Source organism: Lepidochelys kempii, chromosome 1 (assembly GCF_965140265.1).
Source record: "Lepidochelys kempii isolate rLepKem1 chromosome 1, rLepKem1.hap2, whole genome shotgun sequence".
Classification (NCBI taxonomy): Eukaryota; Metazoa; Chordata; order Testudines; family Cheloniidae; genus Lepidochelys; species Lepidochelys kempii.
Genome location: NC_133256.1, coordinates 263,416,628 through 263,440,328, shown reverse-complemented (window position 1 = coordinate 263,440,328; position 23,701 = coordinate 263,416,628). Strand labels below are relative to the sequence as shown.

General features: G+C 46.3%; 1 protein-coding gene across 3 annotated transcripts; it reads left to right on the top strand.

Annotated features, from left to right (window-relative positions):
* Positions 1–185: 185 nt before the first annotated feature.
* On the top strand, positions 186–22,509 carry ERP27 (endoplasmic reticulum protein 27). 3 transcript variants are annotated; one of them, XM_073330904.1, is made up of 7 exons: positions 186–611; positions 905–1,005; positions 4,731–4,817; positions 8,471–8,587; positions 10,850–10,975; positions 20,995–21,192; positions 21,934–22,509. In XM_073330904.1, the coding sequence occupies exons 1-7, from the start codon at positions 494–496 to the stop codon at positions 21,970–21,972; spliced, it is 786 nt and encodes a 261-aa protein (XP_073187005.1). In that variant the 5' UTR covers positions 186–493; the 3' UTR covers positions 21,973–22,509. The 3 variants fall into 3 exon arrangements, with proteins under 3 accessions (XP_073187005.1, XP_073186996.1, XP_073187015.1); XM_073330895.1 differs by having other exon boundaries at positions 4,731–4,868; XM_073330914.1 differs by lacking the exon at positions 10,850–10,975 and having other exon boundaries at positions 4,731–4,868.
* The last annotated feature ends 1,192 nt before the right edge of the window (positions 22,510–23,701 follow it).

The following is a 23,701-nucleotide window of genomic DNA, read 5'->3' as shown; positions in this document are numbered from 1 at the left end:
GATTGGCCATGGTGCAGTGGGAGGACGAGACCCTCCGGGACTTAGTGCACAGAGAAGGGAAATAGCTTCTCTGGTACAAGCAGGGGGTAGTCTCATTGGGTTGGGGTGCAGAGGACTGGGGAGGAGTGCCCAGGGCTCAGAAGAAAGGAAAGGGGCATCTGGAGCTGCTCCCTGGTGCCAGCATGGGGTACTCTCACCAGCCTTGCCCCTCCAGAGTGCATAGCATGGAAATGTCTCTGTGGGAGCAGCAGGGGTCACTGCTCTCCAGTTGGTCTCAGTGCAGAGGTGTCAGGGTCAGATTGTTCGGCATCAGCCCCGTAACCTGTGCAGAACAGTGAGGCACTGGGACCCTATCTTTCTGCCAGACTTTTATCTCCAAAGTTGAAGGTTTTACCAGTGCCAGGTGCTTAGTTCCCACACTGTTGGGAGAACGACGCCTGACCAAGAAACCACTGACGTGTCACCTTTCCAGGCAGAGTCCAAAGCAGAGCCCATGGCAAGGAGAGGAGACATCAGGATAATGGCGACCTCTGCCTTGTGGTGTCTCTTTTTTTCCCTCCTCACCTGGGGCTGCCCATCAGGATGTGCTGAGGAGAGCCCTGCGCCCCATGGTAAGAAAGTGACCCTGTGGTCAGGCCAGAAAACGAATGGGGTGGGTGAGAGAGCCACTGGGGTCAGCGTGTACAGTGGATGAAGGGATGTGAGATGTAAGTCCCCTCACAGAGGTTTGTCAGTATCCAGAGGGGGGAGAGATCTGCCGAGATCAGCATGCACAAAGTGCGCGCGTGTATGGTAGTGGGGTGTGTGTGTGTGTGTGTGTGTGGGTGGGCGGGTGGGTTCTTAGCTCTGGGCTGCTCTCCATGCCTGATATGATTCTGACATTTCGTCCTCGTGCTCCCTCCAGACGTCACTGGAGACACAAAGAAACCTGTGCTTTTGAGAGATATTGCAGCCACAACAGTCTTCATCAGTGCTGCTGAGGTGGCCGTCATTGGATTCTTCCAGGTCTGTTTAGATAATCTCTCAGTTCCCTAGTTACATTACTATTGATTACTTGTATTCCACCGGGGTTGGAGCCCCTTGGGCTGGGTGCTGTACAAACACAGAGTAAAGACAGTCCCCAACTCAAACTGCTTACAATCTAAATAGAAAAGACAGATGTGGGCAGAAGGGGAGGGGATAATAACAAACAAGCAGAGTGATCAGGGCGAAGGGGTAAACATTCTGTGAACTCCATAGTTGGGGATGGGGTAATGGGGGGGCATAGAGGGGTGAGTTAAGGAGCACAGGAATAGGAAATGGAAGAAGGGAAATATTGAGGTGGAATGGAGGGAAGGATGCAGGGGAGCATAGGTCACAGAATTTAAGGCCAGAAAGGACCTTAATGGAGAATGGAAGGCAGGGGGATCAAGACTGCAGTGGAGGGACCCTCTGCAGGACCCTCACTGCACTGATGAAATTCAATAAAGACAAGTGAAATGTACTTCACTTAAGAAGAAAAAGTCAAATGCATGACTACAAAATGGGGACTAACTGTCTAGGCAATAGTACCACTGAGAAGAAGCTGGGGGTTATAGTGGACCACAAAGTGAATATGAGTCATCAATGTGATGCAGCTGCAAAAAAGGCTAATATGATTCTGGGATGTATTAACAGGAGTGTTGTATGTAAGACACAGGAGGTAATTGTCCCGCTGTACTTTCCACTGGTGAGGTCCCAGCTGGAGTTCTGTGTCCAGTACTGGGCACCACAATTTCGGAAGGATGTGGAAAAATAGGAAAGAGTCCCGAGGAGAGCAACAAAAATTATCAAAGGTTTAGAAAACCTGACCTATGAGGAAAGGGTGAAAAAACTGGGCTCGTATAGTTTTGAGAAAAGAAGACTGAGTGGCAACCTGATAACAGCCTTCAAATGTTAAGAGCTGTTATAAAGAGGATGGTGATCAATTGTTCTCCATGCCCACAGGCGGTACGAGAAGAAGTAATGGGCTTAATCTGCAGCAAGGGAGATTTAGGTTAGATATTAGGAAAAACTTTCTAACTATAAGGGTAGTTAAGCTCTGAAATAGGCTTCCAAGGCAGGTCATGGAGTCCCCATCACTGGAGTGTTTAAAAACAAGTTTGACAAACACCTGTCAGGGATGGTCTAGGTTTACTTGGTCCTGTCACAGTGCAGGGGGCTGGACTTGATGACTTCTCGAGGTCCCCTGCAGCCCTACATATCTACGATTCTGTGACAGTGAGGGAGGAGACTTATGCAGGCACCCAATCAGCAGGAAGGATAACAAAACTCCCAGAGTAAGAACTGAAGGAAGTAGCGCCCAAAGGACATCACTGGTGTCTAAGGTTCCAAAGGTGCCTCCTGCCAGCCCCACTGATTTGCTGTTGCTTCCTTGGCTCATGGCTTTTGTCAGGGAGGGAAACTTTGTACTCTCCAAACAGGCTGCTTCCCAGGAGCTTCTACGCCCTTAGCCCACATGTTCCTTTGGTTGGAGGAGGTGGGGGGGGGCTATAAAGGACTCCCCATGACTGGTTTATTGGAAAGACTCTCTAATTTCAGAAATAATACATGTCCATGTAACAAAAGGTGATTCGTAAGGGGCAGAGTTAAGGCTGGGTGTTTTAAACAGAACTGATGATTTCTGCTGTTTGAGTGTCTACCACACAAGCGCTACCTTCTCAGATTATAGTGTCACAGAATTTTCTCTGGGTCTTCTCTTTCGGCACGCCTAGTACAAGGGGGGCACACAGGGTGAAAGTGATTCCTGTGCAGAGGGCCAGGTGGAGGCTTGATCATCACTTATGTCCTGGCTCAGCTCTCAGACTCGTTCTTAAGTGGGGCCTAGGCCTTGCGTTGACCATCTGCACAGAGGTTAATTTCACCCTGCATGAGGCTGGGCTTCACTGCACACAGTAAGGCATATTTCTTCTCTACAAACCTTCCGTCTGGTTTTGAGCATGCAGCTGAACTAGTGTAACACAGACGCAGCACACACCCTGCCTTGGCTCAGAACATTATGCTGTCCTGGGGAAAAGAGTACTATCACTGCACATGCCCTGGAAGTGTGAGAAATGCGATGGCCACAGGCCCAAATCAAACCCAATTTTTCACTGGAAGCCTCCCAAACTCACTCTCAGGGAGGATTGTTCCATGCCTTGTTTCAGCTAGCCATTTCGATATTATATCCAGGGCCATCCCTAGAGCGGTGCGGGGCCCAGGACAAATCGGCCTCCCCTCTAGTCTCCTCGCTATCCACCTGCCACGTGCAGCCACCGCTCTCCTCTCCATCTGCCCGCCTGCTGCCCACTGCTCGCCTCCCCTTTAGTCTCCTCGCTATCCACCTGCCACGTGCAGCCACCGCTCTCCTCTCCATCCGCCCGCCTGCTGCCCACTGCTCGCCTCCCCTCTAGTCTCCTCGCTATCCACCTGGCACGTGCAGCCACCGCTCTCCTCTCCATCCGCCCGCCTGCTGCCCACTGCTCGCCTCCCCACTAGTCTCCTCGCTATCCACCTGCCACATGCAGCCACCGCTCTCCTCTCCATCCACCCGCCTGCTGCCCACTGCTCGCCTCCCCACTAGTCTCCTCGCTGTCCGTCCAGTGTCCTCCTGTTCACCTGACTGCCGCTCTCCTCCTCACCGTGCGTCTGCCTGCCGCTCGCCTCCCCGTTCGCTTCCTCACCCCTCTTGCCCACCCATCTCCCGCCTGCCTCCTCACTTGAATATCGGGACAAATGGTGTCCCGATCGTACATCTTTTGAGTTGTTGCCCGGGAAGCTTGAGGTAGGGAAAGAGGGAGACTTTCCCTTCAATGTCCTGGAAACAAGGGAAGGAAGAAGCTGATGAGGAGGAAGAGTATGGGGTAAAAGAGATTAGCTTGCAGGACCTGTTTTTACACTCATACACACACAGTCACATTGCTGTGCAGGGGATGGTGTGTGTATGGGGGGGTGAACAAAGAATAAACATGAAGGACAATGATTATGCTGATTGCTAAGGAGGAGGAAATGGATGACGCTAAAGGAACCAGCCCCTCAACTTTCTTCCAGTACCCACTCCTCAGACAGTCAGATTTTAGATTCAGATACAACACATGTTAAGCCCTCCGCAGTCCCTTCACCTCCTTCTGATACCCAATAGTCTCCATGACCCCCACTTCCCTCTCCCTGAACCCCATCAGCTCACCTGCCCCTACCTGACCTTCAGTACAGGTTCCCTGACTCCTCCCCAATTCCCTGCTGCTGACACTCAGTCCCTTCTTAACCCCCAAGCTTTCGCCCTCCCCACAATGATGTGCACACAGCTAGAAATAAGCAGGCAGGATGTGAGTGGGGTGTGGGGAGGTGGATTGGGAACACATGTTCTGGTGGGGAGACTTGAGCTGTGCTTGGAAACGAAGCCCCTCTTCTCCTGAGACTTGGAGGGTAGAGTGGCAGAGTGCTTACACCCGCTCTAGTCTGAGCGGCCACAAGATGTCACCGTTAGTCCCTGCAAATCTCAGCTGCTGCCAAAGCAGCTGTCTGGCCAATGTCAAGAGGGAGAAGAAAACCTGGGTGAGTAACTTCAGCTGGTTCTAATATTATTTTCTCTTTCTTTACCTCTCCTTCCCCCTCCTTCTTTTTCTCTTTCTCTCTCCTTTTACTATGCCCTTTCTCTCTCTTCTTGTCCATCTCTCCTTCCCTCCATGTCTCCATCTTCCTTCTCCTTTTTACTCTCTTTCCCACTCCTTCAGGAATTAGAGAGGCCAGAAGTTTCGAACTTCCACACTGTTGTAGGAAAAATCCAGGAGGTGCCGTTTGGACTCAGCACCAACCCCGAGGTCCTGTCTCATTATAACATCACGAGCAATACCATCTCCATCTTTCGCATGGTATGTCTGCCTCATGCCTCTGCCCCGTCTGCCCACGTTGCTCGGGGCACTGAAAACCGTTCTGTAATGGTGAGATACAGAACTGTTTCCCCTTCACCGCTGCCTGGGTATCAGAGAACATGTTCAGGGTGATATGGATGAAGGTTTCTGCTAGCATGGAGAAGGCCAGACCAAAGGAGGAAGGATGGGGGCTTCTGGAGAACAATTCACTTTTGCATTTTGAGTAGGATCCTAACTGTTCAAGGGGTGAATTAAAACAGCGGTGGAAAAACTTTCAAAAGTGATTGGGTAGTGTTGAGCCACTTTAGTTCGGGAACAGTTTGACTGTAGACACAGCCGGGAGATTTGGGTTTGAATCCCAGCTCCTTCCCTAACTCACTGTGTGGTACTGGGCAAATCACACATCTCTGTGCTGCTGTTTCCCGAGCTATAAAGTGGAGATAATAAGAGTTATCTAGCTACCTACCTCACAATGGAGTGTGTTTACACTTGACTATTTCCCACCATTACTAATTCATTGGAGGTAGCAATAGCAGGAGATCCAGTAAGGATATGGCACCAGCATTTTTACTATTGTATTGTCTAGCCCTGGTCGGAACAAATGTAGTTGATGACATGGTAGTAAAAATGCAACAGTGGCAGCCACTGGTGCCTTCTGTTCCCTACAGCTTCAGCTGTTTCTTCCATTGGTGGAGCTCCACCGGGGTTAGCAGTGGTGGAAAAAATTAGGAGAAAAGGCTAGTGGAGACAAGGCCAGGGATGCTGTGATGATAAATTAGTGAATGTTTGTACAGTGTTTTGAAAGTATAAGTTTATTAGTGTTGTGCCTAGATGTTGCCTGGGTATCCTATAAATATCTAAGATGGATAGTGTTATTGTATAAACACTGTTCATGTTCACTAGTAAAGAATGTCCTGATCTGAGGCATCTTTAGAAAGGCCCTGATTCTGGGGTTCCCTGCTGCCCCTGTACACCAGCTCTGCCAGTGTATAGGGCCCTCAGGGCTGGCAGATTTTCTCACTCAGAAATGCCTGTGGCATATGGGAGTTCCCTGTGGTGCCCATCCCCTTGAAGTCCCTGATGTAGGGGCATGACAGCAAAGTGGCTGGGGGAAAGAGCAAGGCATATTTGGGACAGGCAGGAGAGTGGCCAGAGTACGGTTTGCTCTGGCTGTTCTGGGCTGCTTTAATGGCCCATAGAGGGCTCTTTCAGAAGAACATAAATTAGAGATGCCCCAGGGACTATTCCTGTCCCCAGCTGGCCTCAGGTGCAAAGATGGTGTAAGCCACCTTTGTCTTTTCTGCCTGCTCTAATCACTTCCTGAGCTGAGCTCAGGCGCTTTATGGATAGTCTAGTTCATCCGATGAAGTGAGCTGTAGCTCACGAAAGCTCATGCTCAAATAAATTGGTTAGTCTCTAAGGTGCCACAAGTACTCCTTTTCTTTTTGCTAGTTCATATAATGTAGCTAGATCTCTCCCCCTTCTGTGTAAAAGAGAATGAGTGAATATCACATGAGATCTAGTAGTTGACACCGGATTTACTGTCAGCAGGTGCTACAAACTGCAAAAACACTTATCTCTACGATGGGCTCTTAGTCATAATCATTTTCTTCCAAGGACATTTAAGGATCTTTTGTTTTTGCAATGTGGGAGAGATTAAGGATAATTAAGGCGGGAGGATAGAGGAAACTGATAGAGGCAATTGCATGACATTTGAAACAATTCACATTAAATACAATCTTCCCAATGCATGCTTCTTCCACTTTTGCAACTGAAACATCATTTAATGGAAAAAAACAACAGATCGAATCCCCAAGCCAGAATAAATTTTGACTGGCAATTTGTTTGTAAAATTTCCACTGACAAAAGTTAGTTTATATTAGATATTTTTTTTTTCTGAATAAGTGTGTAGGAGTAGGATCAGATCTTTTTGAAAAAAGAAATTGGAACAGGAACTTGGAATAAAATATTCATCAGAGGAAGCACTGGGAAGACAGGCAGACAAATCAAAAGGACAGCAATTAATCAAAGACATAAAACAATGTTCCTTTATTTTTGCATAGCATGGAAACACCATAAAGGGTACCAAACTTAAACCACAATGATTATACTCCTGGGCCAGATCCTCAGCTGATATAAATTGGTGTTGCTTTGTTGAAGTCAGTAGAGGTATGCTGATCTTTGCCAGCTGAGGATCTGGCTTGATCAACGGAAAAAGGACATAATTAATTGAGGTAATTATATGTTATGAGGGTAGGGTGTGACAGAGCCATTTGGATCTGAGCTAAACTGTTAAATGCAACACTTTTTTTTAGAGATGCATCCTTTGCATAATCCAAGAGTATATCTGAATATAATTTCTCAGGAATGGGAATCAATAGGTTGCAGTCCAAAGCCCACTGAAGTAAATGGGAGCCTTTGCCTTTGGTGTTGATAGACTTTGGATCAGCCCCAAGGGCCTGTTTGATTTTACTTGTGCTGGTTTTGGATTGCACTAGTGGGACTCCACTGATTTCAGTGGCATTACCCCTGATTTACATCAGTGTAAGTGAGAGAAGAATCATCCCCTGTGATTTCAGGAGCAACTAGTTCAGTGGCTTAAAGGAGCATAGGAACATATTGGATCAAAGACACAGTGACAGTGACCATGGGATGGAAAAAAGGGTTGCATGCCTGCACACCTCTGGCACAGCTAACGTACATGTAGAGGGTGAGCAGACATAGCGAATAAAATATGGGACATCTATGTGGACACAAGTTCCATGAGCCTAGCACAGCATGTTTGGAAAAGGCAATTAAATTCCAAAGGGCTCAGCTGTACTCTACTGTTCTGTAGCTCCACAGCCCAATCCCTTGATTTAGCCGTCTCCTGAAATGTAACTGCATGTGTAGCTGTTATACTTCGGGGGTTAGCTGTTGTTTGATGTTTTCCCTTTCTCCCTGTTTATGGGGAAGAGAGCGGAAGAGACTTTCAATAAAACAGCCTCCAGATAGTGATGAAGGGTTGGAGGGGGGAGATGGGATGGGATTGTTCCCTAAAGATGATCTTTGCGAGGCCTGATTTTCTCTTGGCTGTACTGGAAAAATTCCTCTCTTTATTGGAGAGATTTCCTGCTTGCACAATGTTTCCAGGAAATCCACACAGGCCTGTGCCAATGTTTATTACTTTTAGAAAGAATGAAATAAGCAGAACTTTTTTAAAGGAGAGGGCGAGAGCGATGGAGGGAGTTGGGTTTGTTTAATGCTGTCTCCCCAGAAGGCCCAGGAGAGATTGTCAGCTAATCCCCCCTGGCTCCAGTGGAGTTTGAGTTGACGATACAGGGATGTCTGGCACCCTTAGTGTTTCCTCCTATTCCATGAGTTTGTCCTGTCATGGGAAGCTTGAGGAAGAGACTGGGCAAAAGAGCAAGATGGCAGATTTATAGGCCCAGTGGTCCCCAAGAGAGTTTCCAGTGGTGAAAGGTGTGTGTATGAAGGCATCCACAGGTGTCTATGTGCACAGGAGCATTTGTGTATGTCTGCCCGTGCCACTGGACAGAGGGCAGGGAAGGGGTACTGAATGGAGAACAGCAGTGATTTAAGGTTTCCTTGCATTGTTGTAGGTGGACGACAAACGTCAAGATTTGGAACTCACCGATGGCAAAAAAATGGATGCCACCAAGATGAGCCGTTTCATTCGGATCAATGAGCTGCGACTGGTGACAGAGTACAACCCTGTGGTAACTAAGGATCCCCAAAACCCCCTCCCACGCACCCACCTTCTCTTAAGCTCTGTCTAGTTGGCTGGTTTTTCATTCTGGGGGGATGATAGGATCCTGACTTGCAGCGACTGTTGGTGGGCAAAGAGCACAGTGCAGGAGCCATGCAGGTGTCTGTGCAGACACCTCTACCACTGCCTCTCTTTCCTGATGGGCAATGCCCCCTTGTATTCACAGGAGCAAAGGGATCACCATATTGAATCAGACCTGTGGTCCATCTAAACCAGTATGCTGTTTCCAGAAGTGGACAGTAGCAGCTGCTTCAGAGAAGGCTCAGGAAATCCTGCAGAGGATTTCCCACAGGGGAAATTTCTTCCTAACTCTGATCTATTAGTGGTTGGCTTAAGCCCTGAAGCATGAAGACTTCTATCCCTCGTCAAACATCCACATACAGTCTAATGTAGCTGTGGATAGTCTCATTATCCATATAAATGTCGAGCCCCTTTTTGAATCCTACTAAACTCTTGGCCTCAAAGGTATCCTGTGGTGGTGAGTTCTACCAGCTAATTATCTATTATTCGAGTCCTGCCCTTCATCTCACAGCTCTGCAAAAGCCATTCAGTCCTGACCTGCAGCATTATTCCTTCAATTCAATCCCCAGCCCCTCTTCCTGCCTCCCCCCTCTCAAACTACTTAGCCCACCCATCTCAAGTCTGACTTGGAGCGCCCATGTTGTTTCATTCGTTAGGCCACAGCACAGCTCTACAGTTCTTACCTGGCGGGCCTCCTGCTGGTCCAGTCCCGGAGCACAACCTGCTCTGCTAATATACCTGCCTTTCTTTAGTTTAATATTTATTCTAGGCTCACAAATGTATAAATAAACTAGTTTCTTTTAAGTATATTATAGGCCCCAAACAATATAAGGCCACATGGGTCAAAGCAAGTCCTGCAGAACTCCCTACCTTCCATTCTTTGGGCCCTCACAGCTTCCCCCGGACCCGTGAACCCTGGCTTGCTGCAACACCTCCTGCTTTCCCAGGCCTGTGCCCTCTCAAGCAGCACTTCCAATACACCTCAATCCTGACTCAACTCACCTCACCGCCTGCTTCTCCAGGCCTGTCCATTCCCACAGGGTCTTCCAGCTCTCCTCACGCTTGACTTGCAGCCCCCTGCTATTCCAGTCCTGACCTCTCCCACCCTCAGGCAACATTATGCAGAGGTGTTATGGGGGTGGATGAAAGTCCACTAGCAATTAGGCTAAGGTGAAACTCTGGTACTTAGGCCCTCCCACACTACCTGAGACCTGGTGCTCCCTGATGGAAGGCTGTTACAGAAATGCACTCCCTGACCCCATCCCTATTAGTCGGCTCACTCTTTCCTCTCCTTCATAGAAATGCTGGCAGGCATTTACACAGGCTGCCTCTGTGGTCTGGACTGGCACATGGAGAGGCACAGGGTCAGAGGCAGCCTGGCCAGACTTCTGTTTGGTTTGAGGGAGCGGCTGCGGCACTTCAGGAAGTGGGTGGGGGGAAAAGTCAGATGACAATTTGCCCACCAACTGGAGACTGTGCAAAAAACACCATTGGCGGTACCAACCCAGAGTGTCTTCACAGAGGGCCAGTGTGTGCTGCCTGCTTTCCCCCTTCCCTGGGGGGTGGGGGGTGTCCAACCCATTTCTTCCTGAAGAGCTGCAGATGGAGACTTAACCCTCTGTGCTCCCACCTACCCAGCTCACACGTTGCTTAGTCAACAGTTTCTATTTTAAGACGCATCCCCACCACTCACAGCTAATGTTAAAGAAAGAAAACAAGGTGCTGGAGAAGCTTCCTGGTTAACTCCATGAACTCCCCAAGTTGCTTACTCCCATCCCCTCCAGATCCCAGTCCCGAGTCCCTTGCAACCCCTAGTTCCCTGTGGTCCCTGTTATCCAGGCACCTCAAGAGCTCCCAATTCCAGATTCTTGCCCCTCTGGGCTTCAGCTTGCTGTCCCCAGACTCTGTCTTCCTGCCCTCTCCCTGAACAGTCTGTCTTTCCTCCAAGCCTTAGCCCCAGGGCCTCCAGACCCTTGGCTCAGGTGTCCCCCAAACCATGACTTTAGGAGCCTTCAGGGACACAACTTCAGTTCCTCCAGAGTTTGACTTCAATCTGAGAACATGGCCTGGGCTGTGATTCGTAGAGAGCGAATTCATCTGTGCCATTGGGATTTAGGACTCCAATAATGCAGCAGATTTACTATTCCTAATCGCTGTGTCTGTCTGTTGGTGTCACGTTTGTCTTTGGCAGACGGCAATAGGTTTGTTCAACAGTACAGTCCAGACCCACCTCCTCCTCTTCACAGACAAAACCTCCCAGGACCATACGGAGCGAGTGCGCAGGTACCGGGAGGCAGCGGAACTCTTCCGAGGAAAGGTGAGGCCAAAAGGAGGGGAGGAGAGGCCATAAGAGAGGATTATTTGAGAGGGAAGAAGAGTGACTTCCCCCAGGGGGAGGGAGGAAGTCATCCCACATGCCCAGGGAGAACAGAGGCCAGGTGAGTGGGGAAGAGGAGAAGCAAGTGGAGATAGGTGATAGTCCAAGACAAAAGGAGCCAATCTGCTCAACCCTCTTTGGTTCATGATCTAACAGGGAAGGTGCCCAATACACGCTGCATCTCTAAAATCTGCCCTGTGGTTTCAGCTGGATATTGTGCTCTTCTTTGCTTCTTGTCCTAAATAGCTGATGTATTTTGTTGTGAGATGACAAACAGCTGCTGCCTTTCACCCCAGCAATGGTTACATTCCACTGGTGTGCCAAGTGATCTCTGGCTATACAGCTGGAGCTCCCTTTTGGATACTGAAAAGTGCTATTGAAATGGCCAGATAGCATGAATGCCACAACGATTTTTTAGCTCTCATTAGTTCCCAGGAAAAAGACCTGTGAATTTGCTGTTTGAAGGGATTTGCAGGTGGGTCCCCTGGGCATGTGAACAGATTTCCCACAGTGGGGATTCCACAGACAGATTTCCCCTGCCTCCCCGCTGCCACCTGCTCTCCCTGACTACAAACAAGCACTCCCCAAACAGCCCACCTTCCCAGGCTTGGTTCTCAGCTTGCAGTTGGGCTGGACAGGAGCGCATGGGGATGGAACTAGTTAGGAGGCAGACCTGGCAGCAATAGGAAGTCCTGGGCATGGCAGACAAGTTGGGGGAAGAAACCAACAGTGGGGCAGGGGGTTGAGCTGAAGCCCTTTTGGAAGGGGTTTTTGTGGGAGGGAATGGAAGCTGGAAAGAATTGGGGCTGTTGCGTTAGAGCCCAGGGATGGGTCAGCTGCTGGCAGAGGGCTGAAGCACCTATTAGTGGGCGAGAGAGTGGGTTGAAGAGCAAATATACTAATCCTCAGTGTTTTATGGTTTCAGAGTAAGAGCCGTGTTAGTCTGTATTCGCAAAAAGAAAAGGAGTACTTGTGGCACCTTAGAGACTAACCAATTTCATAGAATCAATCATAGAATCATAGAATCTCAGGGTTGGAAGGGACCTCAGGAGGTCATCTAGTCCAACCCCCTGCTCATGGCAGGACCAATCCCCAATTAAATCATCCCAGCCAGGGCTTTGTCAAGCCTGACCTTAAAAACTTCTAAGGAAGGAGATTCTACCACCTCCCTAGGTAACTCATTCCAGTGTTTCACCACCCTCCTAGTGAAAAAGTTTTTCCTAATATCCAACCTAAACCTCCCCTACTGCAACTTGAGACCATTACTCCTTGTCCTGTCCTCTTCTACCACTGAGAATAGTCTAGAACCATCCTCTCTGGAACCACCTCTCAGGTAGTTGAAAGCAGCTATCATATCCCCCCTCATTCTTCTCTTCTGCAGACTAAACAATCCCAGTTCCCTCAGCCTCTCCTCATAAGTCATGTGTTCCAGACCCCTAATCATTTTTGTTGCCCATCGCTGGACTCTCTCCAATTTATCCACATCCTTCTTGTAGTGTGGGGCCCAAAACTGGACACAGTACTCCAGATGAGGCCTCACCAATGTCGAATAGAGGGGGACGATCACGTCCCTCGATCTGCTAGCTATGCCCCTACTTATACATCCCAAAATGCCATTGGTCTTCTTGGCAACAAGGGCACACTGTTGACTCATATCCAGCTTCTCATCCACTGTCACCCCTAGGTCCTTTTCCGCAGAACTGCTGCCTAGCCATTCGGTCCCTAGTCTGTAGCGGTGCATTGGGTTCTTCCGTCCTAAGTGCAGGACCCTGCACTTATCCTTATTGAACCTCATCAGATTTCTTTTGGCCCAATCCTCCAATTTGTCTAGGTCCCTCTGTATCCTATCCCTGCCCTCCAGTGTATCTACCACTCCTCCTAGTTTAGTATCATCTGCAAATTTGCTGAGAGTGCAATCCACACCATCCTCCAGATCTTTTATGAAGATATTGAACAAAACCAGCCCCAGGACCGACCTCAGGGGCACTCCACTTGACACCGACTGCCAACTAGACATGGAGCCATTGATCACTACCCGTTGAGCCCGACAATCTAGCCAACTTTCTACCCACCTTGTAGTGCATTCATCCAGCCCATACTTCTTTAACTTGCTGACAAGAATACTGTGGGAGACCGTGTCAAAAGCTTTGCTAAAGTCAAGAAACAATACATCCACTGTTTCCCTTCATCCACAGAACCAGTAATCTCATCATAGAAGGCGATTAGATTAGTCAGGCATGACCTTCCCTTGGTGAATCCATGCTGGCTGTTCCTGATCACTTTCCTCTCATGCAAGTGCTTCAGGATTGATTCTTTGAGGACCTGCTCCATGATTTTTCCAGGGACTGAGGTGAGGCTGACTGGCCTGTAGTTCCCAGGATCCTCCTTCTTCCCTTTTTTAAAGATTGGCACTACATTAGCCTTTTTCCAGTCATCTGGGACATGGGGTGCATCCGATGAAGTGAGCTGTAGTTCACGAAAGCTTATGCTCAAATAAATCAGTTAGTCTCTAAGGTGCCACAAGTACTCCTTTTCTTAGTGTTTTAAGGGTTAAGCTCCAGTCATAAAGGCATCCCTTGCAGTTACTTTACATAGATCTCAAACAACCTCCTGCCCCCCACTCGTTTTCCATTGAATCCCCTCTTGTATGTCTACATTTGTTTAGCAGTGAGACACTCACTGAATGCTACTGTGCAGTAGGTGTGGTCTCACCAGTGTCCTGTAACGAGAGACTGTTCCCTCTTTCCTCAATTATATGATGTCTCTTTATACGCAGCTCCAAACTGCATGGCCCTAACACTGATCCCTGCTACACACCCCTAGACATCTCGTCTAATTCAGTGCACTGCTCTTTACCATCATACGCCTTTGAATAGGGTTCCACAGCCAGTTTTCCATTCCTGTGACATGTCCAGCTCCAAGCTAATATGAATTCACTTTCCAAGCAAGACTTCACAAGGCACTTTTCCAAATGGTGTTCTGAGATCCAGATAGTTTATAAATTATTAGCCAGCCAAGTCCTGACTCCTCACTCAGTTTTTAGTTAGTTTTGACTCAGGCAGAACTCAATGGGAGTTTACCTGAGTGAAAAGAGAGGGAAGATTTCAGGAGCTGACCCATTATTTATTGTTGTTATTGTTATTTTATTTTATGTATGTAGCGCCAGAGATGTACATAATTCTGCATAACACTAGGACTGTACCAGACCAATACCAAGTTCCCTGCCCCATAGGGCTAGATGGTGACTTGGCTGACACGCCCACACAAAGGCCTGAGAGGGAGTAAGAACCACTGCTTACATCCCTACGGGGGCTACCTGGGCTTTAGGTCTGGGCACAAAGGAGTAAGCAGGGCTACTTGCCTGCCTACTCTCTTCCCAGAGCAGATGAACAAGGAGTGGTGGTGGACTGGATGGGAGCATGAGTGGAGCCTTGGTTCCACCCCTTACCTGTTTGCCCGAGAAGCTGAGCCAGCATGGGGGTGGGGGCGGGTAAGTTATTTACTATTGCTACAGGCCAGCAGTAAATTACAAGCCCTGAATAGCAAGCAGGGAGTAGGGAAGGAACTGTGACTTGGAAGGGTATCTGAACTCACAATGGACCCCTAAGAACACAATCTGGAACAAAGCAAAATAAATAGAACAATCCAAGAAAAACAAAACAGACCTCAGCAGAACACAGACCAACCCAATTTAAGCAGAGCAGTGACTGGCTGTTCTAGCTGAAAGCCTCAAGAGTGCGGGAGCTTTGGATATGTTAGCTGGGAAGCTGTTCCAGACGTATGGGGTAGGACAAAAAATGGCAGAAAATGGGAATGAGCAAAGAATTAAAGTGATTTTAAATGAAGCTCAGGAGGAAGAGAGGGAGGAAGAAGGGGTGGTGGTAATGGTATAGGCAGGGGCTGAAGGAGAAGAGGAAAAGCATAACTTTGATGTGGAAGTAAACATAAACCCAAGAAAGGGTATCAAGAAGGTGGAGAGATTTGATAAAAATGGCTGAAAAACCTTGTTCTGCTGGCAGCATTTTGAATGGATTAAAGCAGGAAGAAATGGGAAGTCAGACAGAAGGAGGTTGCGGTAATCCATGAGTGCACTAACTAGGGCACAGGTGATTGTCTTATCAGTTTGGGAAAGAGGAAGGGAGGAATTTTACCTGGGTGTACAAGAAGTCATGGCAGGTTTTGATGAGAGCCTAGCTCTGAGGAGAGTCCAGTCTATCTGATCTCATTTATCTACCACTTTCTAGCATGTCCCATCACCATGATAGCTGGACTGCTGATGGGAAATAAAGATAACTCCAAGGCTGTGAGCCTTGATAATGGGAAGGCTGCTGCTGATGTCAATGGTATTAAAGAAGAGAGATGAAAGAGAAAGCTTGGGAGGCAGGACAGATGATCTCCGTTACCTTGCACCTCGTGTAGCCATTTATGCCTGTGCAATGTCAGAGTATGATAGATAAGGAGTAGCCAATGTGGCTTCATAAAGGACTGCTCGAAAGCCTGGGGTTAGATTAGTTTGGCTGGAAATGGAAAAAGAGGGAGCAAATAAAAAAGGAATACACAGTCATGTAAGAGTACTGGGGGGAAAAGGGCAGCAAAAAATCAAAAGGAGTTAATACTAGTCAGAAGGGTTAAGAGCAAGAAGGAGGGGCTTCTACAAATGTATTAGGGAAAAGTACTAGGGAGAAAGTAGGCCCATTAGGCCCTAATTCAACCAAGCATCCCTATTCAGCAAAGCACTTAAGCACATGTTTACCTTTAATCACCTGCTTAAATTCTATTGACTTTGGTGTGACTTAAATACATGCTTAAAGTTCAGCCTGCATTTAAGAGCTTTACTGAATTGAGCAAACTTCCTGAAGAGAGGAATGAAGTTAATCATGACTCAGAAATTGCTGAGATACAGCACTTTCTTTTGAAAATCTGTCTTAAATGAAAATCATATAGCAAGAAGTTTGAACAATGAATATGGAAAGAAGACCCAGTAAAAATAACTTTTGATAGAGAACAGGTAATGGAATATTTGGAAGTGTGAAGATATACAACTCCTCTGGTGGGAGTGGAGATTTCTAGTGTACTGTGTTAACTCTGGCCAGATTAGCATCTTCATTCATGATCAAAAAGCAGAAATAAACAGCATATAATGAGGTTCCTGAAGGATACTAAATTGGAAGAAGTTGCAAACACTAGTCAGGACAGATGGGCAGGAAACATGGGCAGAAAATAATAAAGGATTTGATCGTAGCACATCTGGAGAAAAGGAATCCATAGCATTTGTGGACAATGGGAGGGAGAATTCTGGAAAGCAATAACGATGAAGGAGAAGTAGAGGTGCTAGCTGACAGCAAATTGGACATGATTTTCCAAAATGGACAGTAGAAACCTTGGCTGCACATTCAAAGACATCATATAATGAAGCAGGGAAGCCATAGTCTCTCTGCCAATTGAAGCCAATGGGACTCTTTGTGGAGTAAGGTTCTTCTGACTGCAAGGGTGGCAGAACTGGGCCTTATATGACTGGTGCCACTACACTTGGAATTTGATGTTTATTTCTGGGCACCACATTACCAGAAGGAGAGAGACACTGAAGGGAATTCAGAGACAACTAACAAAAATTAGGGATCCAGAGGAAATTATCATTGAGGAAAGATTAAAAGGGCTAACTATGTGTAAGTCAGCTCAGAGACAACAAAAGCGGAGGGAGGAATACACATTCATGATGACAGCGTACAAATGTTTGTAATGTACAAACATGAGATCACGTGAGGTACAACAGTGCTGTTATCCCCATTTTACAGATGGGGAGATGAGGCACAAAAAGGCTAAAGCCCAGATTCTCAAAAGTCCTGTGTGTGTGAGCGCGCGCACACAGATCTTAAACCCTGCGCACATGGCGAAACACTGCACGCACTCCGGCTTCGGCGACGGCTTTTTTTTTTTTTTTTGCTTTGGCGGTGGCACAGAAGAAATTTTTTGCGCACACAGCCTGTTAAAAATTAGAGGGAACATTGATGATCAGTGAATAAATCTTGTTCTGTGATTGGTGGCAAAGGATTTGTTGTAAATATTCATACTTTGCACTGTGGTGGTTAGTCACATTAGTAATTCAGTCAGAGAACCATCGCTGTAAAAGGTATCAGATTTCAGTCCCCTATAGCACTGCATCAACACCTGTTGTCATCCACCACTGCCGACTGAGCCTGCCAGCTAAGGAAGAAATGAGAGCCTGCATTCCATTGCTGATGCCCAGACAGTCCAGGAAGAAGATCCTGCCAACAACCAGAATGACTGGAGAAGGAAGAGAAGACGACCCTGGTGCTGACTGGACCTACCAGAGGCTGAAGAGGACACCACTGACTGGAAGAGAAGAAGTCACTCAGCCATCACTGCCAGTGTGTGAGAAACATTCCTGTCATCTCCAATGTGAGGTCCTTTCTTCAACTGAGAGGAAATTCAAGCCTCAGCTGGGGAACCCATTTGGGGGGGTTGGCTGGGATCCCACAGTGGAGAGGGCCTGAAGTGCCCCCCACCCAATGGAGACAGTCTGAGTCCGTACCTTGAATTGCTTTAGGCGGATACATGATGCAGCTGCTGGGCTATTGTTCCAATACATATTTCTTTTTGCTTTAGAGTGGAACCTGAAGATTGTAAAATGCTAGAAGAGGAAGCCAGATGTTCAACCAGTGATAAGTCACTAGAGAAAAGAGAGGAGGTGTGTTACTTATCCACAAACCCGGAAAAGCACTTTTGAATGGTGACAGAGAGCAGACAGGGATCGAAACATACCTTCTGTATGAGCTTTGATGATCATTAGGTGTCAACCCCATGTCAATTCGGAGAAGCACTGCCAAAATGCCAAGCGGGTGACAGTGTCAGATTTTTCATCACTTGAAGTGAACATAAATGTCTTGGAGGCACAATGGTTTTGTTTCCATGTTAGGTGAATACAATGTGCCATTTACTGCTGGAGAACGACTGGTGAAGTTCATAAAGAAATACTGCATGGATGCAGATGTTCTCAAGAAGATGACACATGGAGCAACAAAAGATATCCCCACTGCAAGGGATAAGCTTGGAGTTTGGTACCAAAATGATGTGGTGGCTGTTGGTCACAATGTCTCTTTTGGTGTGTGCGTGGATCGGAATACAGACCTGGGACATGAGACCCTGCTGGTTATCCTTGTGGGATTCTTGTATGAAAACAAAGGCTGCAATGTCCTTTAATTTCTAGACATGGTACACTGTACATCAGGAACATGAACTGGCACATCTGACTATCTAATGGGAACACTTCAGAAGTTTAGCATGCCCATCTACAACCCTTTTATTTTTCTCATCAGACTCTATGGCTCTATGACTAGGAAACACAACTCTGTGTTATTCATGGCTAAAAGAAGCAAATCAAAAAATTGTAAATACAGGCTGCAGATACCTCACTTGGCAGATAGCTGCAGCTAAGCTTTTTCACTGTTTGTTGAAGAGCTGATGGCTGATTTTGGTCTTGTCATTTTGCTCCAAATTACCAGAGCCAACACAAGCTGAAAGAATTTGCCCTCTTTGCCAATGAAATCCCACTCATAATCATAAAACATGTTCCCATCAGGGAGCTGAAATTCCACAAAGTAATCAGTCACACACTGCATAAGAGGTCTGCCCTCTTTTCCTATTTTCTTTCCTTAGAGAAAAGACCAGAAAAAGTGGAGCTGATTTCTATCCTTACAGGACTATATCCAACTAATCTTCATCTTCCTCAACTATACACTGGATCCACTTCTGCATTTAATACCAGACCTCCAAGTATAGATACCCAACCCAGCTGGTGACACTGCATGGGGATATCCAGAGACTGCTTCAGCAGTATGCTGGAAAACTGAAACATGCTGCTACTCGACAGCATAATGCTCTATAGGAGAATGATCTTTCAGTTTTGGATGACCCTAACAACATATTTTCCCAGCCGTGATATCAAAGTTGGACATCATGTGAAGAAGCACTTGAAAGAGAGTGAGGAGATGGATTTTTTTGGACACAGACTGATGTTTTAAATGGCTGCCTTGTGCAGATGCTGAAGAATTTTTTTCCCTGAGGATCACTTGTTGAAAAATGCAAGGGCAGTTTCAGATCTAGGGGCCTTGGTACCAGATTTGGTTTGATGCCCAGGTGTTTGTAATTTCTGAAAATACTGTGACCAATTATTGGATGATTTAACAGCATATCAGTTTGAGGTTATTGACAAATTCACTGGACCAGTGAGTGGACCACATTCCTGTATGTCAAAATACTGGAGGGAATTGCTGAAGTAGCTATGTGCATCTGAAAGACTGCCTCATTTCAGAAGACATCTCATTATTTTACTTTGCCTCCTCCATTCAAATGTTGACCCTGAAAGCGGTTTCACTATGGTTAGAATAGTGAAAACTCAGCTTTGCCAGTCCACGAAGATAGAGGTGTTAGGAGTTAAGTGTAAAAGACAAGTTCTTTCCATGCAATATAAGTTGGTCTCATTTGAACACATATTTCTGTAGTTATTGCACAAGAGGATGACAGTTGTCAACTTTCATGCAGTAAATAAGCACTCCAACTTTCACAATAAACCAAAAATCAAGCTAATCCCATTTAAAAACAAGGCCAAAACAAGCCAATCCCTAAGAGCCCCAACACTCTATGTGACTAGATCTCCCTGGCGTGCAGTCTGGGACTGTGGTGGGCCCGCTGTGCACCCCTGACTCTCTCCTCCCTTTGCCCCTGCTTGCCGGGAGCTGATCAAAAAAAAAGAAGCAACAAGCTACAAGCCAAAAACTAGCCAACAAGCAACTCGCAAGCCAATTAAGCCAAAAAGAAGCCCAATTTCTGCATTATTTTTGTGGGTTTGGCATGTCTGGTGTGTGGAAACACATTGTACGCAATTGCAAAACTACTTCCTTTGATTCACACAGTGACAAAACAATCTTTAAAACACATTTTATGATGATAATAATAATAATAATTAATAATAAATACGATGTGTCACCTATGCTGCAGCACTCAACAAAACTCAGCCATTACATATTTTGGCCATTTAAATAGTGATGGCTTGTGTCACACCTCGGCAGGTTTGAAGGTTGAGAGGTATTCAGGGAATGGAAGCATAACAATACATGAGTTATATACTCAAAAAGAAAAGGAGGCCTTGTGGCACCTTAGAGACTAACCAATTTATTTGAGCATAAGCTTTCATGAGCTACAGCTCACTTCATCAGATGAAAGCTTATGCTCAAATAAATTGTTTAGTCGCTAAGGTGCCACAAGTCCTCCTTTTCTTTTTGCAGATACAGACTAACACGGCTGCTACTCTGAAACCTGGAGTTATATACTGTAACTAACAGCAGAGCATTAATTTTGAGTTTTATAATTGACTATACAGCTGGTATAAACTGGTATTGATTTAAATGGAGCTGTGTTAATTTATACCAGCTGAGGGTTTGGCCCACAATTTGAAATTAGCTTTTGAGTGACGATTTGAGCTAAAAACGCACTTTTCAAGAGCAGCCGGGCTAGGAAAGCTTGAATGCTCAAACATTTGTAGAAAACAAACATGAAAACACCAAGGACAAAGAGGGTTTATTACATGCATCATAACGGACATTGCGAAGGGTCTAGGTGCTGTAAATCTGGTGTAGAGAACAGATTGTATGCTACCTCCGCGTTTGTCTTGAAGTTGTAGTGCTGCTATCAGTCGGCTTCATGCAGGGCTGGATAAAGAGGCAAGATAGTTGTTGTTTCTGTGGCAACTGGAGGAAAAGCTGCATTCTCTGAGACACAGGCAGGGTTGTAGTAGCACTCTCAAGCCCCGCAGGGGCAGGAGTGTGGCTGTAGAGGTCTAGTATCTACAGTTAATTACAATGGTATCCTACTAAATCTTTGTGTGATCATGTGTGTCTGCTGTCCCTCAGGGTCTCTAGTTTGCTCTCTCTCCAATGCAGATTCTTTTCATCCTGGTGGACAGCAAGGTGAAGGGCAATGAACGTGTGATATCATTCTTCAACTTGAAGAAGTCCCAGCTGCCAGCTCTGGCTATATTCCACATGCCAGATGAGGAGCAGGATGTGCTGCCCCTGGGTGAGGTCACAGTGGAGCGTGTGCAGGACTTCTGCAATGGCTTCTTAGAGAGAAAGCAAAGGGTGAGTGTACAGTATGTGGGAGAGCATTGCTGCTCACACGCTTCTGAGCAGGATGCTCTTAGCTCTCTGCAACCTCGCCTGTGTCATTTCTTCCACCACGCTTGGGCATCAGATCTCAGCGATAGTACAGCTGACTGGGTTTGGAGAGCCTCTGTCTGCCCCAACTTTTACTTTTTAGCCTAGAGCAATAAGGTGTCATATTCCTTGACTTCAGGACTGGTGTGAGAGTCTCATTTAAGGAAGCCATTTCCCTTCCTGAGAGCAGTGCCTGGGGAGATGAAGAGTAGGGCTGCATCAGGATGCAGGGATTAGGAGCAGGGGTGAATGCGTTTGGACCCTGAATATAGCTATAATGGGGGTCAGGGAGACAGAACGTGGCTTTAGAATGAAAATTCACCAAGAACCTTTCAGATCAAAGGACTCAAAGTTGGGCCAAATCTACCTGAGATTAATCACCACCCATTTGCAGAGGGAGGGGAAACTTAACCTCCATTTTCATTCAGTGCTGAGCTTCTATTGCTTTTATAATGGCTTAGCTTGCTGTACTAAGAGCCCTTGTGTGCCAGAGGTCCCATGGCCTGTGCTGCCCCATGAAAGTAACTCAGGGGCTACTGAAATGGAATGGGGAAATTAGGCAACATAGGCTGTTGAAGCAGGAATTTAAATATTTTCCCCCCTTAATCTCTGTGCGGAAAACCATGATGGTATCAACCCAGCTTTCCTGCCCCTACTGTATTTTAGAAAGAAGATCCCAGCCCAGAGGAGAAGACAGAGCTCTGACTCCCATCTCAATCACCAGATAAAAGACTGTGGCTCTGCCCAGTGCCACCTGCACTCAGTATAAGAAGAGTTCACTGTGCCCAACATCTCTGGAGACCCTGAGACAATAGGAATATGAGGCCAAGTCAACTGTGATCAACCCTTCTCCATTCCATATACATATATGCTCTTTCTCCTCTCTAGGTATCTCTCTCTCCTTCTCAATTGCCAATTCCACCCTCGCTCATCTTAATGCTCCAGGAACCATGGCACTGTACTGCATTGGTCCTTCTGGGTTCCCACTGCCTCTTGCCATATATGAGAGCAAGAGGCAATATGATGAAACTGCCGTGTCAAAAACACGCCTTGCAGAAAGTTTATGCAGAGATTGGCAGCTCTGTTTCCCTGATAACTCTGTCTCTGCCCCCTTAATACATGGTTCTCTCCCCCTCATCTGGCACTGGTACCATGTTGGGGTTCCCTTACACATCTCTCTGGGTCTAGAAGCTGATTTGTCGCCTGAGGTTACATGACCTATAGCATTACATTTTACTAAATAAAGCAGAAAGTGAATTCTCTGAATTTGTGTGATTTTTTTTTAATTTAAGTAATAAGCCTAAATATCTCTAAAAGAGCAGGTTCAAGTCTCTCTTTTGGCTGAATTTAAATAACCTTGCTGTATCTAACTAGTCAGATTATTCAGTAAATAATGTTCCTCAACTTATATTCGGAGTGCCCTATGTTTGACTTAGATATTTCTGTTTTACAGTTAGACTGAGGGCTTCTATGTGGAGGTCTAGGGCTGGAATTGCACTTGGTACTACAGGGGTGGGATTGACGTACATTGGCACAGCTGCCAGGGAGTGCAGAATTGGAAAAGCAAGAAGTGCTGCTAGTTTGGATTAAGGTACAAAGGCAGAACTGTGTGGGAACCAAAGACTATAATGGAATGATGTGTTGCCAGGTGGTGGGTTTCTGAGGAATGGAATAGTAAGAAGTGCTGTGGGTCAGGTATACAACTAGTTTGAAATTTCTGAATGAAACTTCTTATCACTGGGAAATGTTGAATCATCAAAACCTAAACTTTTTCTGGGCAAGGGTCAGCTTTAACTAAATTTTTTACTTGAAAAAATGTTGGGGAAAAAGTTTCAAAATTGGCAAAATGTTTTCTTTCGACAATTTTTTAAATGAAAAGTTTTGTTTCGCTGGTTTGAAATGACTTTTGGTTTTGAAATTTAAACTGATTATAGTAAAATAAAAAAAAATTAAAATGGTCTAAATTGAGATGAACCCTTTTTAAACTTCATCCTAGTTTGGGAAAGAAGATTGTTTTGATATCCCAAATATTTCCAAGGGATGGAAAATCATTTCCTTCCTACCTCTAGTCAGGACTGAGAAGACTGAGTTGTCAGTAGAGGAGGTTTTGGAACAAACTGGTAAATTAAACAGTAACAAGTCACTAGGGCTAGATGGGTATTCACTCAAGAGTCCTGAAGGAAATCAAATATGAAATTCCAGAACTACTAACTGTGGCATATGTAACCTATTGCTTAAATCATCCTCTGTACTAGATGACTGGAGGATAGCTGAGGTCACGCTGATTTTTTAAAAAGGTTCCAGAGGCAAAGCTGGCAATTATAGGCCAGCAAGCCTAACTTCAGTATCTGGCAAATTGATCACAATTATAGTAAAGAACAGAATCATTAGACACATAGATGAACACGATATGTTGGGGAAGCATCAACAAGGA

Bases quoted from the DNA above. Each gene is read 5' to 3' on its own strand.
- ERP27 (XM_073330895.1), top strand. From the start codon at position 494: ATGGCAAGGAGAGGAGACATCAGGATAATGGCGACCTCTGCCTTGTGG. The intron at 612-904 runs GTAAGAAAGTGA...TGCTCCCTCCAG, and splicing joins GGAGAGCCCTGCGCCCCATG to ACGTCACTGGAGACACAAAG. The intron at 10,976-20,994 runs GTGAGGCCAAAA...TCTCCAATGCAG, and splicing joins CGGAACTCTTCCGAGGAAAG to ATTCTTTTCATCCTGGTGGA.